Source organism: Anarhichas minor, unplaced genomic scaffold (genome assembly GCF_050575085.1).
Source record: "Anarhichas minor isolate MPS153535 unplaced genomic scaffold, ASM5057508v1 ptg000017l, whole genome shotgun sequence".
In the NCBI taxonomy this organism is placed as follows: Eukaryota; Metazoa; Chordata; class Actinopteri; order Perciformes; family Anarhichadidae; genus Anarhichas; species Anarhichas minor.
In genome coordinates this window covers 16,028,214-16,045,063 of record NW_027466463.1, presented here as the reverse complement: position 1 = coordinate 16,045,063, position 16,850 = coordinate 16,028,214, and the positions used below count along the sequence as shown (strand labels likewise).

The 16,850-nt window shown below is 43.8% G+C and overlaps 1 protein-coding gene across 1 annotated transcript in view; it reads right to left on the bottom strand.

Moving 5' to 3' along the window:
• The window catches only part of dock1 (dedicator of cytokinesis 1), a 149,884-nt gene extending 135,580 nt beyond the window's left edge, over positions 1-14,304 (bottom strand). Inside the window, exons 1-3 of the mRNA XM_076093943.1 lie at positions 14,126-14,304; positions 378-461; positions 20-60 (exon numbers count right to left, since the gene is read on the bottom strand). Of these exons, the coding sequence (XP_075950058.1) occupies positions 20-60; positions 378-461; positions 14,126-14,168 (168 nt within the window). The 5' untranslated portion in view covers positions 14,169-14,304. The remainder of the gene's footprint in view (positions 1-19; positions 61-377; positions 462-14,125) is intronic.
• Between the last annotated feature and the right edge of the window lie 2,546 nt (positions 14,305-16,850).

The window sequence follows — 16,850 nt, the reverse complement described above, 5'->3', positions numbered from 1 at the left end:
GTGTTTGCTGGCCACTCACCTTTTTGGATTTTCTCCTCAGCCTATGCCCTCTGTACCAGTCTAATGGAGAACAGAGTTATGTTACATGTAAGCTGCTTTCTCCATAAAGCTAAAGTAAACTACAATTAATCAATCCACAATAAACAATGACATTACAGTTAAAAACAACACTGAATATACTGAGAGGTTTAATTTACAGGATCACACCATCATAACCGTTCTTGATATATATCTATATTATATATAGATATATATCTATATCATCCTATTGAACACAAGTAGAAAAATCTCGACAAAACAAAAGAGGAACTAGTGATGGAAATAATGTCCGACATTGGCGCGTCAGCTCTGATCACGCGTGTCACCCCTGCGCTCACCTTCATGTGTCTCAAGTATGTGCACTGTGTCTCCAATCTGCAGCGACAGCTCCTCCTCTCCCCGGGCATCGTAGTTATAGATTGCTGGAGAAAAGATGGGAGAGGACAATATAAGAGGAGCAGATATTACAGGAGGAGGGGAGAAAAAAAAAAAAAAAAGGCAATAAAGCGTTTGGCTCCCTTGTGGCGCTAATTGTGTGCCATTGCAATGTGTCGTAGAGGCATCACACGTCCACAGGATGTCCACCCACACATTCTGACACAGTGGTGGCCGGGTCTGGCACCGTCGATGCTGCAATATCAACAAACTACTACCGCCCACTGCAGAGAAACCAATAACGATGGAGAGCGCCAAAACAACAATAATGCCGGTGGAAAACAGATTTTGCTGAGGATTACAGGAGGATAATAAAATACTGCGGTGTTCATGATTTTCTGAGGTGTTCATAGACAAAACAAACGGGGGACATGAAGACACTTCTCTGGTTCTCTAGTCAACACGACAAACGCATATTTTGTTTGTCTCGGTGTTGTTTTGTTTGCTAAATGAAGAGGAATCACTAGAGCACATCACAGGCTGCTCCCTAAAGTTTGGTTGGTAAACCGCCGGCATGTTCTGGCGAAGTTAAGCGAAGTAGCCAAAAGGGAAAGTGTGTCGACATCTACAGAATAGCAATTAAAGGAAGTGTAATGATTGAATACAACTCAGCAGCTACAGACCAACCGTTTTGGACTTCACGTAAAGACCAGAGCCCCATCTGAAAAGATTTATATATATATAGCATGTCATATAAATGGGAATATGTTAATACCTAGAGATAAATGTGACACATGGGACGGATATTTTGCTCTTTTTTTTTTTTTCAAGAGGAAAATGCTCAACACTAGGGATGCACAGATATATATACTGATCCTATGATACTGACCCAAATAGCTGGTTTTATATACCTTGTATACTGGAATTTTAATTCCTTTTTAATTTTTTGGCAGTTTGTATTAAAAAGGTTTACACTTGAATTGTAATTCCTGTTAAATTTATTTTTAGGAAATCAATGTTTAAGTCAGGCCTGATGTTGCCTACACATTAAAGAACCCAGTCTCTTCCACACAGTGAGGCATACAGCTTATTAATCAACCCCCGGGATCAGTACTCCGTATATGGCCGATACCCAAAGCTCAGGTATCGGTATCGGGAAGGAAAAAGCTACTCAACAGCATCATAAAGCACAGCCTCAAAAATGACAGTTACATAATACCTCTGACAGCCTGTATCTGATGCTCAGCATGTATGTAAGCATCAGTCAGGCAGCCAACCGCTTCACCGTTAAGTGGAGGCCATAAAATGGCATGTGAAGCCCGTTTCATTCGGCCCTGGCTGTGTTGTTTTGTTATCAAAGTGCATGTGCATGTCTGCAATGCACTTTGCAATCCCCAGAACAATCCAACGAGCCCAGCGAATCCACCAGAACACGAGCCACGGGCTGACAAGGGAACAAAGACCCCGGGAAATGAATTCAGTGGTACCACGCTTTGATACAAAAAGGTACCTCCAGGGGGGAGGTGGAGCAACAAAACAATCAAAAGAGAGGTGGGATTAATCTGTGAGCAGCCATCAGAGAGCAGCCTAGTCACCGTGCAGCGGGGTGCGCTCAATTAAACCGTTATTAAGAGCGGCCAGAAAAGCCTGTAAAGCCATCAACTGCTGCACGAACTGGGTCACGGGTCCGGCTGACGCGGCACGTTATCCGATCGGCAGGTGCCGAGAGGGAGCAGCCGAAACGAACGGCTCCGATACGGAGACGCGAGGCATCATAATTCATCAGAAAATGAAAAGGCGCCGCTGTGACCACCGCAAATGAGACGAGGTCTCATATCAAACAAATGGGAGCTCAGGGAACTCTGGAGATCCTCAGCGGGCGTGAGGTGCAATCACAAAATGAACACAAATGACACCCTGGGAAGATGCTGAGTAAATGACAACCATCAAACACAATCCTGACGTGCGAGGCAATGATGGTGCATTTTAACGCAGGGCACCGGAGTGATTATTGTCGCGTGGGGGTTGAATGACAGCTCTGATTACTCATAAACCTGTATTTGCATACCCGAGAGTAAACTGATGTCAATTTGGAGGCAGTGAAGAAGAGAAAAATCCATCAGAGAGAAAAGACGAAAAGGATGAGGAAGTGGACCATATTCTCCCCGGTGTACGGCATGCAATTTTTTTTTTTTTTTTTTTGGAAACGTGATAAACAGCGGCATAATTTGCCGGGGACTCATTACCATACATAACCCCTCGCATGAGGCCGTGCAAACTCAGAAAGAATTATCATCAGAGGAAACGAGTGAGGAATCAGATTACAGACCGATCCACTTAGCCGGCACACGTCTACGCCCTCTCCACAATTATAAGCAGACTCATATAAACACCGGACTGATTGTAATTCTACACTTTGTGCTCGCTAATAACCTGCACTAATCCACGCAGAGTATAACATATCATTACACTCGGCAGAAAATACAGTTCTGATGAAGGAGGGGTGGGGAAAAGGGAGAGGAAAGAGAAGTGCATAGAGAAGGGCTCATCGGAAAAGAGACTGAGCCTCTTGATGTTTTGTATGAAGTCCCCTTGGGCTGTGAGCCCACAGAGAGAGCCAGCCAGGAAATCCCAGACAAGGAGGATTCTCCGGGAGGAAAAAGGCAGAGCGGAGCAAAAGGCAACTCTCAGTCTGGTTGGGCCTTTTGAAGATCCAAACGGGCAGAAGATTCTGCCACGTCAAGATGACGCCAAAGGGGCCCCCGTGTGGCCACGACGTCACATCTCTGCAGTGACTCCACAATATACTCCAAGATTCACATTTTGTGGATTAGTTCCTTGACACCATGTGCAAATAAATACATTTGAAATAGAATAGCAGCAGAAAGGACATTCCCATTCAGATAAAGGAGGCAGGATGGTCAGAGCGGCAGCCATTTTTATGTAACTTCAGTGAACCGACTAACGGCGAGTCGCAGGCTCAGTGAGGTTGTGCAGTGACGACTCGGGGTGGACATCTGAAGCAAACACTATTTGATCATCATCACTGGGAACTACGCGATCAGTATTCGAAGCATGGAGAGTCTTTTGTGCAGCATCCCCGTTGCCTTGCTGCCGGAGAGGAATCGAGGATCGCTACATGACGAGCATCAACAAGAGACAAAAAAAAAAAAAAAAAAAAAAAAAAGCCGGTTTAGTGTGGACAGTAGGCCACAATAGAGTTGTAGTGAGTGACACACTGTATGGGCCCCACTCGCATGTGTTGTCTCCATAACAGCTACAAAACAATCCCCATTTTCTTTTTTTAAATCACAGCAAACAGTTCAATATGAATGTAATACAGTGCTCAACCTGAACGAGGAGGAGTTTGATCAGCACACAGCGGACTGAGAAGGCCCTTTTCCTGGCAGCAGGACTAAACAGAGGATGATCTCTAGTATTCTCTAAAGGCCCTATCTGACTGTAGATGACTGGCTGAAGAGATCTAAAGTGACATACCTCTTAAGAGAATGAGATTACATGATTATATTATACATCTGACCATAGAACTCTAATGCATCTCTCTTTATGGATTCAACAGAGAGCCTCTTCATTTTAAAGCATCACCTCACTGCAGGACACAGTGGATGCAATTCAACAGGAATATGGTAGCATACAGACGGCACATTATGTAGGACTCAATGTTAAAAAATGTTCCCTAATTTATGTCTTTTGAGACGTGCGCTGCAATGGTGAAGAAGCCACCTTTTTTTTCTGTGTCACAATTATCTAGATTTTAGAAGCTATGACTTCCTGTACGGGGCTGGATTTTGTTCTGGTGTGTCAGAACATTTACAGGCCAGATGTTTTTAAAAGAGTTGAGCCCTGTGATACCTGCACACACAGGCTTGTACTGTATGTGTTTCTGTGGGAACTCGTACTAATCTAATCATCGAAGGGAGTCTAAGGATATTCCAAGGACTGGTGAATTATTTTCCTAATTATCTTAATTATTTTCAACTCTTAAGGAGATCATTTCAAAACACAGTACAGGAAATGAAAGCCTCCAAGTACGCTGTTAAAATACACGACGACGTAGTGCGCTGGGGTTCGGCCGAGGTACATTCTGGAGAAAGAGCTTTCTCAGTGACGTACGAGGCAGGGAACGCATGATAATTAATTTCAAGCCCCCCTCTAATAGGGTTTAATGAGAGGTTTAGGCGTTCAGACGGAAGCCTGATGGTTCCAATTGTGTGGCAAATGCAGACAGTGAACCCCGGGGCTGTGAAATACCAACAAAATCACCACGTTGCCTCTTAAACCCATTATACACAACAGCCTTTTAGCGTTATCTTCAGTCGTAAAGTGGAGATAATGCTACTGTAATTAACCTGAAATTAATACGACAGCAGCCGAACTGGAAGAGAGGAAAGCCCCAGGTCTCTCTCCCTCCCTCTCTCTCCCCCTCTCCCTCTGACTGGAAACAAGCAGGAAATGCCACTCTGAGATTGTTACTGTATCACAATAGATGGGGCCTTTCCAGTAGGCCAGAAGGAAACACTGATGCTTTTTATGGCCACAGGAAGATTAACAATACCTCATTTAAAGAAACGGATATGGTAAACGGAAGGGTGTAAAAATATAACGGCATACAGAGAGAGAAAGAGGTAAAGGGAGGAGCAGGTGGAGAAAACTATGTGCCAGATCTGGATTCCAACTGCAGTAATACCATTTGGCAAGAACTTCCCGGCATGCGCCCAGCTCCAACACAGGCCCCGGGACGCAATCTAACGCAGGGCCGATAACTCCGCTTCCCTTGCTTCTGCAGAGGCTTTAATTGAAAAAAAATTAAATAAAATCCTCTCCCCAATACAACAGGGAGAGAGAGAGCAGAACGTAGCTCGTTACGGTGCGCTGAGCAAGGCTTTCCATCCAAAAATGCTCACACGCTGGTGATATTTGCGGTGGTACCAGACTATCTGCACTGGCTCTTTGCACGGTTATGCAACTTTTGTTAAACAATGGGAACAGATCACGAGGTCTTATTTATTCCTCATACTCTCGACACACAGCATGGAGAAGTCATTTGGCAGAATCCACACAGATTAGCCTTTTTGCGCAGCAAGAAGTAGCTAATTATTTCCTGCCCTGTGTTACATCTCTTGTGATGCGCATCCTAATGAGAGCATAATTACCTTCAAATATTTGAAGAAAACTCTGCGATTGACTCAGCAAGTTCACTTTGAAACATCTCTGCTGGCACTTTGCCTAAAAATATTTGTCTTCGCTGACCGACAAGCGTACGACACGGTGCTTGACCTTCATCAGATGCATCTAGTAGTGCAAGTCGAGCAAAAAGCAGCCGTGTGCAACAGGAAATGCCCCGGACCTGTTCTTCATGCTGTTATTTATAGTCGTAAAGGCTGAGGCTGTGTCTTCTACTGAAGCAGAAGACACAGCGGCAGTGATGAGAGAGCAGCATTACACCACTTCTTTCAAATGGCCTACAGAAGAAAGAAATAAGAATGTCGGAAAAATCAGTGATAATGAAAAAGTTGCCTGCATACTGTACCCAGGGTTCCCCTTTATCCGGTTAATACCGTTTTCTAAGAAATACATTGACGACGACCGGACTCTGGCTTACGACAGCGTGAGCCCTTTCTGAATATCAACTGCAAAACCTTTTGCAAACAAAGCAACAGTTTCCTCGGTTCAGATGGCAGAAGCACAGACATAAAAAAGATAAAACTGCATTTGTAGGATAATAATTTCCTAATTAATTTTTTGTTTGTTTTAAAGTACTACACCCCATCACTTGTTTCATTTAATAGTCTAACTTAATTGGAGTCGCACCCGTGCCAGACGTGCGCTCTCGAAAACAATTTGCATCCTGCAGAAAAAGCAGCCAGTATGCATCTGATGGTGTATTTATAGGCTCGTGTTTGCGGAGCCTTAGTCATTTGTTTACTTTCAGTACCTCAGAGGTTACACGGCAATGTAGCAGTTGTGGTTTCACAAATGACTGTTCTGAAATGTGCACAGCATGACTATACTGTTCTGAGAATTATCAATTTGCATGAAGCGCAAAGTAAGTCTGCAAATAGTCACAAATATTACTACTGCAGCAAACACTTATTGGTCTTCATCAGCTGAACTGTACACTTCAATGTGCACAGGCTGGTGTTGACAGATGATTTCAACCTATGTTGAATTGTATGCCTGTTCAGTAGAGCCGAAACTATTTAGCTAATTGATTTATCATTTAAGTCATGGCTTTAGGAAGGTGTTGTGGCCATTTTGCACTATTTTCAGACGTTTTACAGATCGAAATGAATAAAGAAAGTAATTGACTAACCGATAATAAGAATAAACATAGCTGGATATGTGTATTACTTTAATTGACCTAGCTGTATGCAAATATACAGAACAGGGTTTAAGTTTTACAGTTCAGGTAGACAATGTGATGGCCACATGAAAATTCATTTCATGTCTGCAGAATCTCGTCTCGTCTTTTTTTTTTTTTTTTTAAACAAAAAGGTAGACCGAGGTGTCAGCTACCGCGGTGAGAAGGCTTCATCTAAATCCCGAAAGGTTGATCACAGAATAGAGCTGCCACTCAAAAAAATATAAAACTGCCTCCATGAGCCCACCAACATCTGAGCTGCAGCGCTCTGACTTTATCAAGTATTTAGCCAGACACAAGCGCCAACACACACACACACACACACACACACACACACACACACACACACACACACACACACACACACACACACACACACACACACACACACACACACACACACACACACACACACACACACACACACACACACACACACAAAAGGGCATTTCATCAAATGCCAGCCACACTGAAAGGCTGACTCTAGCTGCACGTGGCAATCCCAGGCCCGTCTGCAGCCAGAATCAATGACTGACATCTCCATTACAAGTCCCCAAAAACAACCCAGGGGACATTTTAAAAAGGTGACAGATGCAACATTAATATGGGCTGCGGCTGATATTAATGTTGACATTTTGTATAACCTGAATAGCCTCATGGTTGCTGAGCCCTATGATTTCTGCTGTTCATGAATTTCAGTCTCAGCATGTGGGATTACAAGACTCAAAACCCGATCTAGTATAATGCCTGGAAAACTTAACTCTGGGGACGTTTACTTAGGGCAAAACAAATACGTTCAACTGAGACTGTCTCCCAGCTTAAGGGACTTTAATAACGGCTTGCACGTCGATGCCGTCTGCACTCGTCTTTTAAGCTGTACGCATGCACACCGAGTCGCCTCCACTCCGTCTTCTGAGGTACTTGGGAAGTGAGTTTTCCCAGGGAGCCGGTCCTTTTGGCTCACGCTTGACCCACAGAAAGAGACAGGTCGCCCGGTGTCAGCACACCCAACCGGCAGCCTGGCACAACCTCGGCTCAGCTGCGAGCTCATCACTCCGGTAGAATAAAGCCTCGGCCAGAGCGATCAGCTAGATGTTGTTAGGAATACTAAACATGGAGTTCACAGCCTTGTATTCACTGCCAACTCTTTCCTCTCGCTTTATATCCCAAGACATTCAACTTTCTTTCCATTAAGGGATTGCGCAGGGATTTCTGGAGACTATTATTGTAGAGGAAAGTCTTCAGACGCTAAACTAAGCTGAAGTTCATGAATATGAACCATCGACTTCATGCAACCCTGCTAAGTGGCTGCCTGATACAATACGGCAGTTGGCAGTTCCTATAGATTATCTTCATCCAGCTGAATATAAATTATGCAACAACAAAAGTCTACATCGGTGACCTTTGTTTCACATTGACGTGTTGCACACCATTAGCCATCTGTCAGGCGAGCAAAAAGCAGCGCAGCAGGACTCTTCTCAGACAATGCTCAAGCTGCTTGGAGTGTCCACAATCAATACTCGGGGGTACTGGAGACCTCCCGCCTAGTGTAGCCGAGCAGTAGGAAGGACCCACACACCAGTCACTCGCTCATACGGCGTCATCCTTCACGATCAACCCAGATGTGTTTGTGTGTGTGTGTGTCCTCTCTCTCCTTCGTGACTCGCTGCCTTTGACAAACTGCCAAGAAGGACCGTCGCGGTACATCGTAGCTGTCACGGAGGTTCCGTCGCCCCTCGATGTGTCACCTTTCACTACGAAGTCAGTTTGCTCTTTTAAGGCAACCAATCAACCAACTAGGAGTCTTTTAATAGTTCAGCTTAACGAGGGGAAATCGGTTTTCTTGGTATCCTCTCAATGAGGCGGCAGATATTTACTGAAAGTAAGGAGAGGTTTGCTGTTAAGAGAACTACGGGTCTAAACTCGAGCGATGATCGGCATCTCTACAACATATTTCTGTCGACTAACATCTTGTAAAAAAACATGTGGGCTGCATACTGATGACATTTCTCCGCACCAACCGGCCTCTCCAGAAGTTACAGTAAAAAAACAAAAAACAGTTGAGATCACCAACGAGGACTAGATGTCCTTAAAAAAAGGACACAGACTGTGATTTCACAGGATGTCGACTCACTTCTAAATTCATGACATTGAATTTTCAGCACTATTCAGATTTAATTCTTCTTCGTCACCAAAGCAGCTGCACATGTTGTGAACCGGTTAAACAATGTTACAAATACTGGTTGAAAAATCAAATATGTCCGAGGTCAACTCGTTCACGATCGATTCATTCTCTCTCTCCCCCCCCCCCCTCTCCCCTCTCACCTCAACACAGACGCTTAAAAACAAGATGTAGAAGTGTTCCGGCTTTGCCCGAGTGGTGAGCACAAAGAGGAAAAGTGTGGGACCACTTAGCTATGCGCCGATTAAATAGGCCAGCTGTCATTTGTCTTCGCCGCCATCTCACAGCAAGCCATTGGGAGCTGCACTATTAGAACTGCCTCACCAAGCAGCGCGGCCCATAGCTAATATACGATTCCCTTTCAGAATGAATAATAGTAAAGTCATACTGACCTCCAAAGAGAGAAGAGGAGGATGGTGGCCGATGTGTTGGCTGAGACAGCTTAGTCGCCTAAATACTCAGAACATATCAAATACCAAACGTAACCCATGAGGGGAAATTTCACCCCAAACTGGGTATGAATCATACGGTTTAGCGCACAGCTAGCTCAAATTGTGACCTAATTGGCACCAGACATGTAACTGTGCACATGAAATAAGTCAGATTTTACAGATGTTTATGCAGAGTTGGCAAACAGAAAGAGGAAGATGTTTTGTTTACAGATCAGCTCGATTAAGTGCAGCACGGTTGTGTTCACTGGGGGAGGAAAACTAGAGCAGGATGAGTTCCCAGGTGGAGGGCGTACACAAAGAATCCCACGCCATGATGCACAAACGCATAGAGTTGGAAGTTAATGTTGTTAGCTTAGCTTTAAGGCTGTGGGAGATCGCTCAGGAGGGTCGCACACACACTTCTCACGGTCGGCGCTTAATAAAAACACGTTTTCGTTGTCAAACATGGCCACACACACACACACACACACACACACAACCACAGCATATTGGTGTGTGCGAGACAAAAGAAATAGCACACTGTGGCTCGGTGCATCCTGTAATTTTATCACCTCCCTCTGCTGCAAAGGACAAGCAATTTCTGTTTTGTGCGGTTTTATTTATGAGCAAAGGTGGCTGATCATAAACACCAGCTGGCTGCAACACACACCAAACAAAGATGAAACTGTTTGTTATCCCTCCCGACAAGACGAAAATCACCCCTGTTCTGATTGTCTCCACGGCATCTCCTGGCGCCTTCCTATTAATCAGCTGCTTTATTTCACTCCGTCTCCGATTTTTGTCAGCTCGGCTTTTTTTCTTGGACAAAGTCTAAGTGTCGGGAGAGAGAAATCAGGCGGCTTCTTCTCCAACTGTGTAGTTAATATTGTTGAATGGCTTGTTGTGTCAGAATTAATAGCTGTGATATTTGGCAGCGGTGACAAAAGCCGCATTTTTTTTTTAAACCGCTGTTCATATATAAAAAGCTTTTTCTGATTAAAAAGTAATGAAAATAACTCCCTGCATATAAAACCAAGAAGTAAACTGATAAGAAAGGGACTGACACAAATGTCCCTCTCCCATATTTTACAGCAAATAGCTTCAGCCCAGGCCGAGAGAGAAGCGTTAAATATGAGGCAGGGAGTTAAACACGCATGGTTTATGTAGTAACCGAGACGGCGTTTTAATTGCAACCACGTTTGTGAGCTTGCTGCACTTGTAGGTGGGAGATGGCTTTTTTTTTTTTTTTTGGGGTGCAGGGCGGGCGCTTTCACAAATTACTGACGGCCTCAGTCAAGAGACGAAGTCACTGCGTCTCTATTTTCTGCTCCCAATGTGTCACTCACCGCTAACCTGTTCCAAATGAGAGCTGTCTGGGGTCTGCCACACACACACACACACACACACACACCAGTTTAAAGATATAAATCATAGCCACAGCGGAGCGTGTAATGTTAGGGGCTCAGTGTGTACATGTGGGTGTCCAATTGTCCTCTTCGATAAGCTGCCAGTCTGTGATCTGACCCACAGGAAGCTGTATTTCCATACTGTCCAAATCTGCAACTGCATGTATTTTGTACAATCATAGCTTTATCTATGTTCTGAGCTATGCTAGATTACTGAAAAAAAATTTAGATTACAAAAGGGAAACGCATTGAGAGGCGGAAGACATATCTTCTGACGGCCAGCGCTCACTGTTTGAGTCTCAACACAGCGGCGTGTAGATACAGTAAACAGTCATGTTGCTTAGTGTTCCCTGCGTTTCTTTCCAGAGCCACAACCCCTCTGAAGTCTCTCTTAAGGAACAGCAACATCCTGATGAAACAGCATTAATGAGACAAACACTTGAAATTCGCATCAAAACGTATTTCTGGTTAAGTCATCACTCAACCGAGAGACAGCCAGGAAACATTTCCCAGAGGGCCTGTTAAATCCCTTTCGAGACGCCACAAGAATAACTAGGCTTTAAAAGAACGCCGAGCTGGCTGGCATTTGACAAGAAAAGAACTGTGTTGTGAAATTAACTTAAGGTCAAGAGAGAGAGATGATTTTAATATTTAGTGTTTGAGGAATGGATCGCCTTACTCCTCTTTCACGCGACGCGTCAAAGACCGAAGTTGGGCCCTGATCCCAAAACCTTCGACTTCCATTCAAAGTTGGTCGATAATCCTTTCTGTGCCTCACGAATGACGATGAACGCCAATTCACCAGATCAGCTGATTTAAATCTGGGCTGATTGGGCAGCATTCTGAACATGCCGGTGGAAGTGAAGACATTGTTTGGAGAAGGGACCCTGAGCTACAGCCTCAGGGGTTACAATGATCCGGAGAAACAATGTAATAAAGCAATAAAGAGTGGAGCCTCAAGTCAAGGTGCTCGCTCACATAGCAAACCTTGTTCAGTCTTTCACAGATGTTTGCATACCAGTGATGGAAGAATCATTCAGAAAATAACAATGAAACCATCTGAGAGTATAATTTAGTGTAAGTAGAAGGACAGCCATAATCAAGAGGTTACGATAAAATCAAAGATGATAACATTATATATGATAATAATGACCAGCAGAGCTACAAAATGCAGCAAAAAAGAGGAGACAACCAAAACCATGAATATTTCATGGATTTGTGTTTCATGGATACTGCGACACAAATCTAATAAGGTTCAATTTCCAATATTGGTTGTTGGGAGCGAGCAATGCTGGGCAAAGCCTTGCTTCCACACTCATCCACTGTCGTGTGGATCTGCCGGGATGATAACAAAGCCCTTTATTATCACTGCTTTGCTCTATGTCAGAAGACATTTATTATTAATACTGCTGTGAAAAGACTAAAAGGAGACGGTTTTCCTACATACACTAATAAAGCCATGGGGCCATTATGAGAGCAGTAAATGGTATGACAAAAGTTTTGCTGGAAGAGGAATAGGTCCACAGTGAGCATAAGAGGTCTCACAGAGCGCTCATTAGTGCTACTTGGTCAAAACATACAGTATTAAAAGTGCAATGGCCGTGCACCCCATCAGTCCTCTGCAGCAGCTCTTCTTTCTACTAATGACTCGTCCAGTCTTGCATTCGGTGAGAATTCTTGAAGACCTTCCACTTTCAAAAACCTCATGGATATTTGAGAATATACCCAGGCAATCATTAGCATCAGAGTGGCATACTGTTCTCTCACACTCACACACACACACACACACACACACACACACACACACACACACACACACACACACACACACACACACACACACACACACACACACCTGCTCAAGACACCACTGGCTCATACAGCGGAGTGGACCGCAAACAACAGCGCTCATTTGGAAGATGTAGTCCGAGATGACAATCGGGGCTTTGGTGTAACCTGCTGAACTCGTCCAGCAATCAGCATCAGCATCCGTCTCACTGCCGCGAATGGTAGCAGCATGCATGCGGCAGGGTACATTTGCACACGTTTAAAAATAACAATCCATTGTGGTAAAAAAATAAATAAAACCTGTGATTAGCTAAAGTGCGGGACCAGGATGTTGTAGGGGATCCCCGGGGGGAAAAAATTAAAAAGAAATCAGGGTAATATCCATCCCATCATTATTTCAGGTAGGGGCCTACTCAAGCACAGTGCATGCTTAACCGTGTTACTCTCGTATTTCACACTACCCATTCACAAGTCCGTCTATAAGGTAAACAAATCATGCAAATCCTCTCCAATACACCATGCTTTAAAACGGTTTCTGGCTATCTCGCCTCCATCAGAGTGGTTTATGAGGCAGACTCCAGCTCCTTTATGGACGATCCATCAACTCTCAACTCTCTCAATCACCAACATCTGTATTATCTGCTGTGTAAACAGTTATGGAAATGTATTCAAAACATTACATATAACGCTCCAAGTGAACTAACAGACCACAATCTAGGCAAATCAAACCCTGCGGTTTGATTTGTCAATTTACATCCAGTCCTTGAGATGAAATGGTTCATCAGCAGGAAAGTGCTACACTGTATGCTATAACTGTAGCCTATTTAACCAGCTGTCAGTAAAGTGAGTGATTAAAACACAATAAATATTCATGTCTGTTTTGCAGTGGCAGACAGATTAAATGTTGGCCCTGTGGTGTTGTTCTAATTGAAGCCACAATGAAAGCTGCAGATACTTGTGTGTGATGGTTTATTCGGAGAGCTACAGGAGATACTGGAAGCTAAACGGAAACAGTGGTCTCAGGACAGGGTTCCTGGTTTCGGAGCAGTTGAGGAAGTGACAAAATACAACAACCACAAAGGACGAAAGGCTTTCCCCGCGTAGAAGACGGGAGGAGTTAACACGAACAACCAGCAAACTAAAAAGATACAAGTTATGCGGAGAAGTCCGTAAAGTAGCGAGCAGCGGAGGCCCCCGTAACACAGGAAACAGCGCTACAACTAGGCGCGCCTCTATCAATTCCCAATCCACACACACACACACACAATAGACAGACATTCCTTGTTTTGGCGTCTCATGCAAATCCCAGCAAACCAATTTCTCCCCCCCGACACGTGAGATTTCACACAGCAACAGGCAACTTTGTAGCAAAACAAATGTTGCACGAGAAACACAGCCGGGGTAGCTTCTTTTTTTTTTTCCCTTCTACTCACAACCCTTTTCCAAACTTGTGCAGCCAGAGAGCAGAGAGCTAGGACGAGCTAGCGATGGAGCGTGCAAGTTTATTTTTTGTTTTACGTACCAACGCCGTACTTTTCCCTTTTGGTGGGCACCCAGCGAGACATTCTCCGCGTCGAGGCTTCCCCGCAGTTGCCGCGTAGAAAACGGTCCAGGTGTGGCCTCTTGTAGTGAACCGAGACTTTCTTTTTTTTTTTTCAGTTTTCTCTGAGCTTTGGGGAGCCACTCCGAGCAGCCATTTTCCACCAGTGACAGGACGCTCCGCAAGGGGGAGGAAGGGAACACAACTTTTTCAGCCTGTAGGCGTTCATGCTGCAGGAGTCCCGCTAAACTTTCACTGCTGTGTTGTGCTGAGACGCAAACTGCCACATGGCTGAGGAAAAGTTTAGAATGAGTTGTTGGTTTTTAATCTGCAGGAGCGTATTATTGTAAAAATGACATGGGGGGAAATAAAACGGTGGATACACTTTGAGACCTTCGACCGGTCATTATCCACTAAGACATATGTTTCCCAGAGAATTATTTATGCTCTTATATGTTTTTTTTAATTCATATAGTTACATCACTTTTAGAATAAGCTTACGAAACGTTTTAGGGTACTGTTCAGTTGAAAAAAACTTAAAAATGAGTTGGTATATAAACAATACACAAAACACAGATCCAAAACAAAGAACACAGATTCAATAGTGTGTGGGATTAATATATATGACGATTAAAAATAAATATATATACACACTAATACTACTATAGCAATGGTAAACACACACAAAGAAGAGACAGCACATGAATAAGTAAAATAAGTAAAAAGTAAGTTGGTGTTTGAATGTGGTGCATTAACTTCGCCTACAATTAGTTATCATTCGGACAAAATTACTTTTTATGTATTCACATGCATAATATAACTGTTGTGGTTGTCAAAAGTATAATGTCCCTGCTTTACTCAGCTTGAAATAAATACACAGTAACTAACCCCTCACACAGTTTTAACTTCAATCCTATCAATAATAAAAGCATATTACAGTATTCCTACTGTGATCTTTGATATGGTGATAAAACACACAGAGATTGTTCCTCTGATTGGTTCAACCACAGAATGAGAATGTATTCGGTCTTTGTCCATGTCCTTCCTTCTCTGTGCTTAATGGTGAAGCTACAGGAGCCAAAGCCAGCCTGTTATCCTGAGCTGTGATGTGTTGAACTAATAAGAGCTGTTCCTCAGAGCTGCAGGTGCTAAATGAAAGACATCAGGGGGGATGCACCTGGTGCACGCATTTCAATCCGCTCATCTTAATTCCTCATGTTTGCACAAATGTTGCATCCTTTCTATGGTTGCATCACATATTTTAGAGAAGTCTCTCAAAACCCATGACCTCTCTCTCCTTTGCTCTCCACTTGTCATGTTGGAGTGTCCCCAGCAGAGGGCAAGGCCGCTTTCACACTTATTCTCACAGCCAATAACCTACATCTTTTGAACCTTCTTTAAATCGGTCCTAACTCAATTGGGTTATCAGACAAAAAATTACAAACAGCTTTACACCATTGCATATTCCTTCTGCGTGTAGCTTATCAGCTTGAAAAGGTGTGTTGGAGCAGGTCACAGTAATTTATGATATCTCTGTGTTATCTCTGTCTTTGAAAGACGATTGGAAAATGTTATACCACCGAGAGGGACGTTAAGCTGCTTTGAAGGACATCTGGGGACTGCTAATCCACTGAGAAATTCATTAAACATCCAAGCAGCTGGCAATTCTTTTTTTTTTGGAAGAAGTTGTATCTTTGAACATCTGTGTTCAACTGCCTCTAAATAAAAGCTAAAAACAGAATCCTGCCTTGTCTTTAGAAACACCCTTCACTCATGCATTGTGGGACATCACGTGGGTCACGGCTACTTATCCAAGAGGACACTGGTCCATTTTGAAGACAGTCTTGCAGATGTCACATGGCTCGGTTAGAGGCTTGAGGACAGCAGCGCCTCATCATCAGCCGTTAACCACGAGATCACAAGGAAGAGCAGAGACAGGGGGGAATTCACCGAGGAGGATTTCTGAAGCAGTAAGTGACTCGTGGAATAACGTGGATAATCTGCTCATTAGTGATGCTCTATCATTTGTGAGGACGCCTGAATGTCAAGAAGTTTGATTCGCAATTTTAAACATCGGGTGGTGTGTCTGACACGCATAAACCCTGAATTAGACAGTTTGTTGATTACGATGCTGAATGTTAATGGTGCTCTTTGTTTAAATGGAGATCCTGTTACGTCAAGCATTGCATCAACAAGTGTTTGTTTGTTTTTCTTTCGGCCCGCCCACCCCTCTGTCTCTTTCCATCTCCCTCTCTGCATTGGATGTTCAGCCCTCAGTAACTCTTTTGTTGGGCAAAGCATCCTTCACATTGCTACAGGCCTCACTGGAGACGGTACTCACCAGGACCTAGTTCATATCAACACAGGGTTTACTTCCAAGGAGTGAGGAGTTGGATGCAAGTGAAAAGGGGTGTTTCAGTAAGTAACAGTGGTGTAATAAAAGCATGGAAATTGAAGTAATGTACTTATAATCTGGAATCATTTGCACCTATTTCTAATTCTCATCTGTATTCTGATACCTTCTCGTGACAGATCTGTGATATCCACAGCCTCCAGCATTCTTGTAGCTACTAATTCCTTGCAGTGCATCTCTGGCATGCCTCATGGTAAGAAGTCCAGTCGAGCCAGGGGAGTCTCATTGATACCTCCTCTGTAAAGGGCTTCTATTGTGGCCTGAAACCCGAGAGCAGTGAGTGTTTACCTGAGC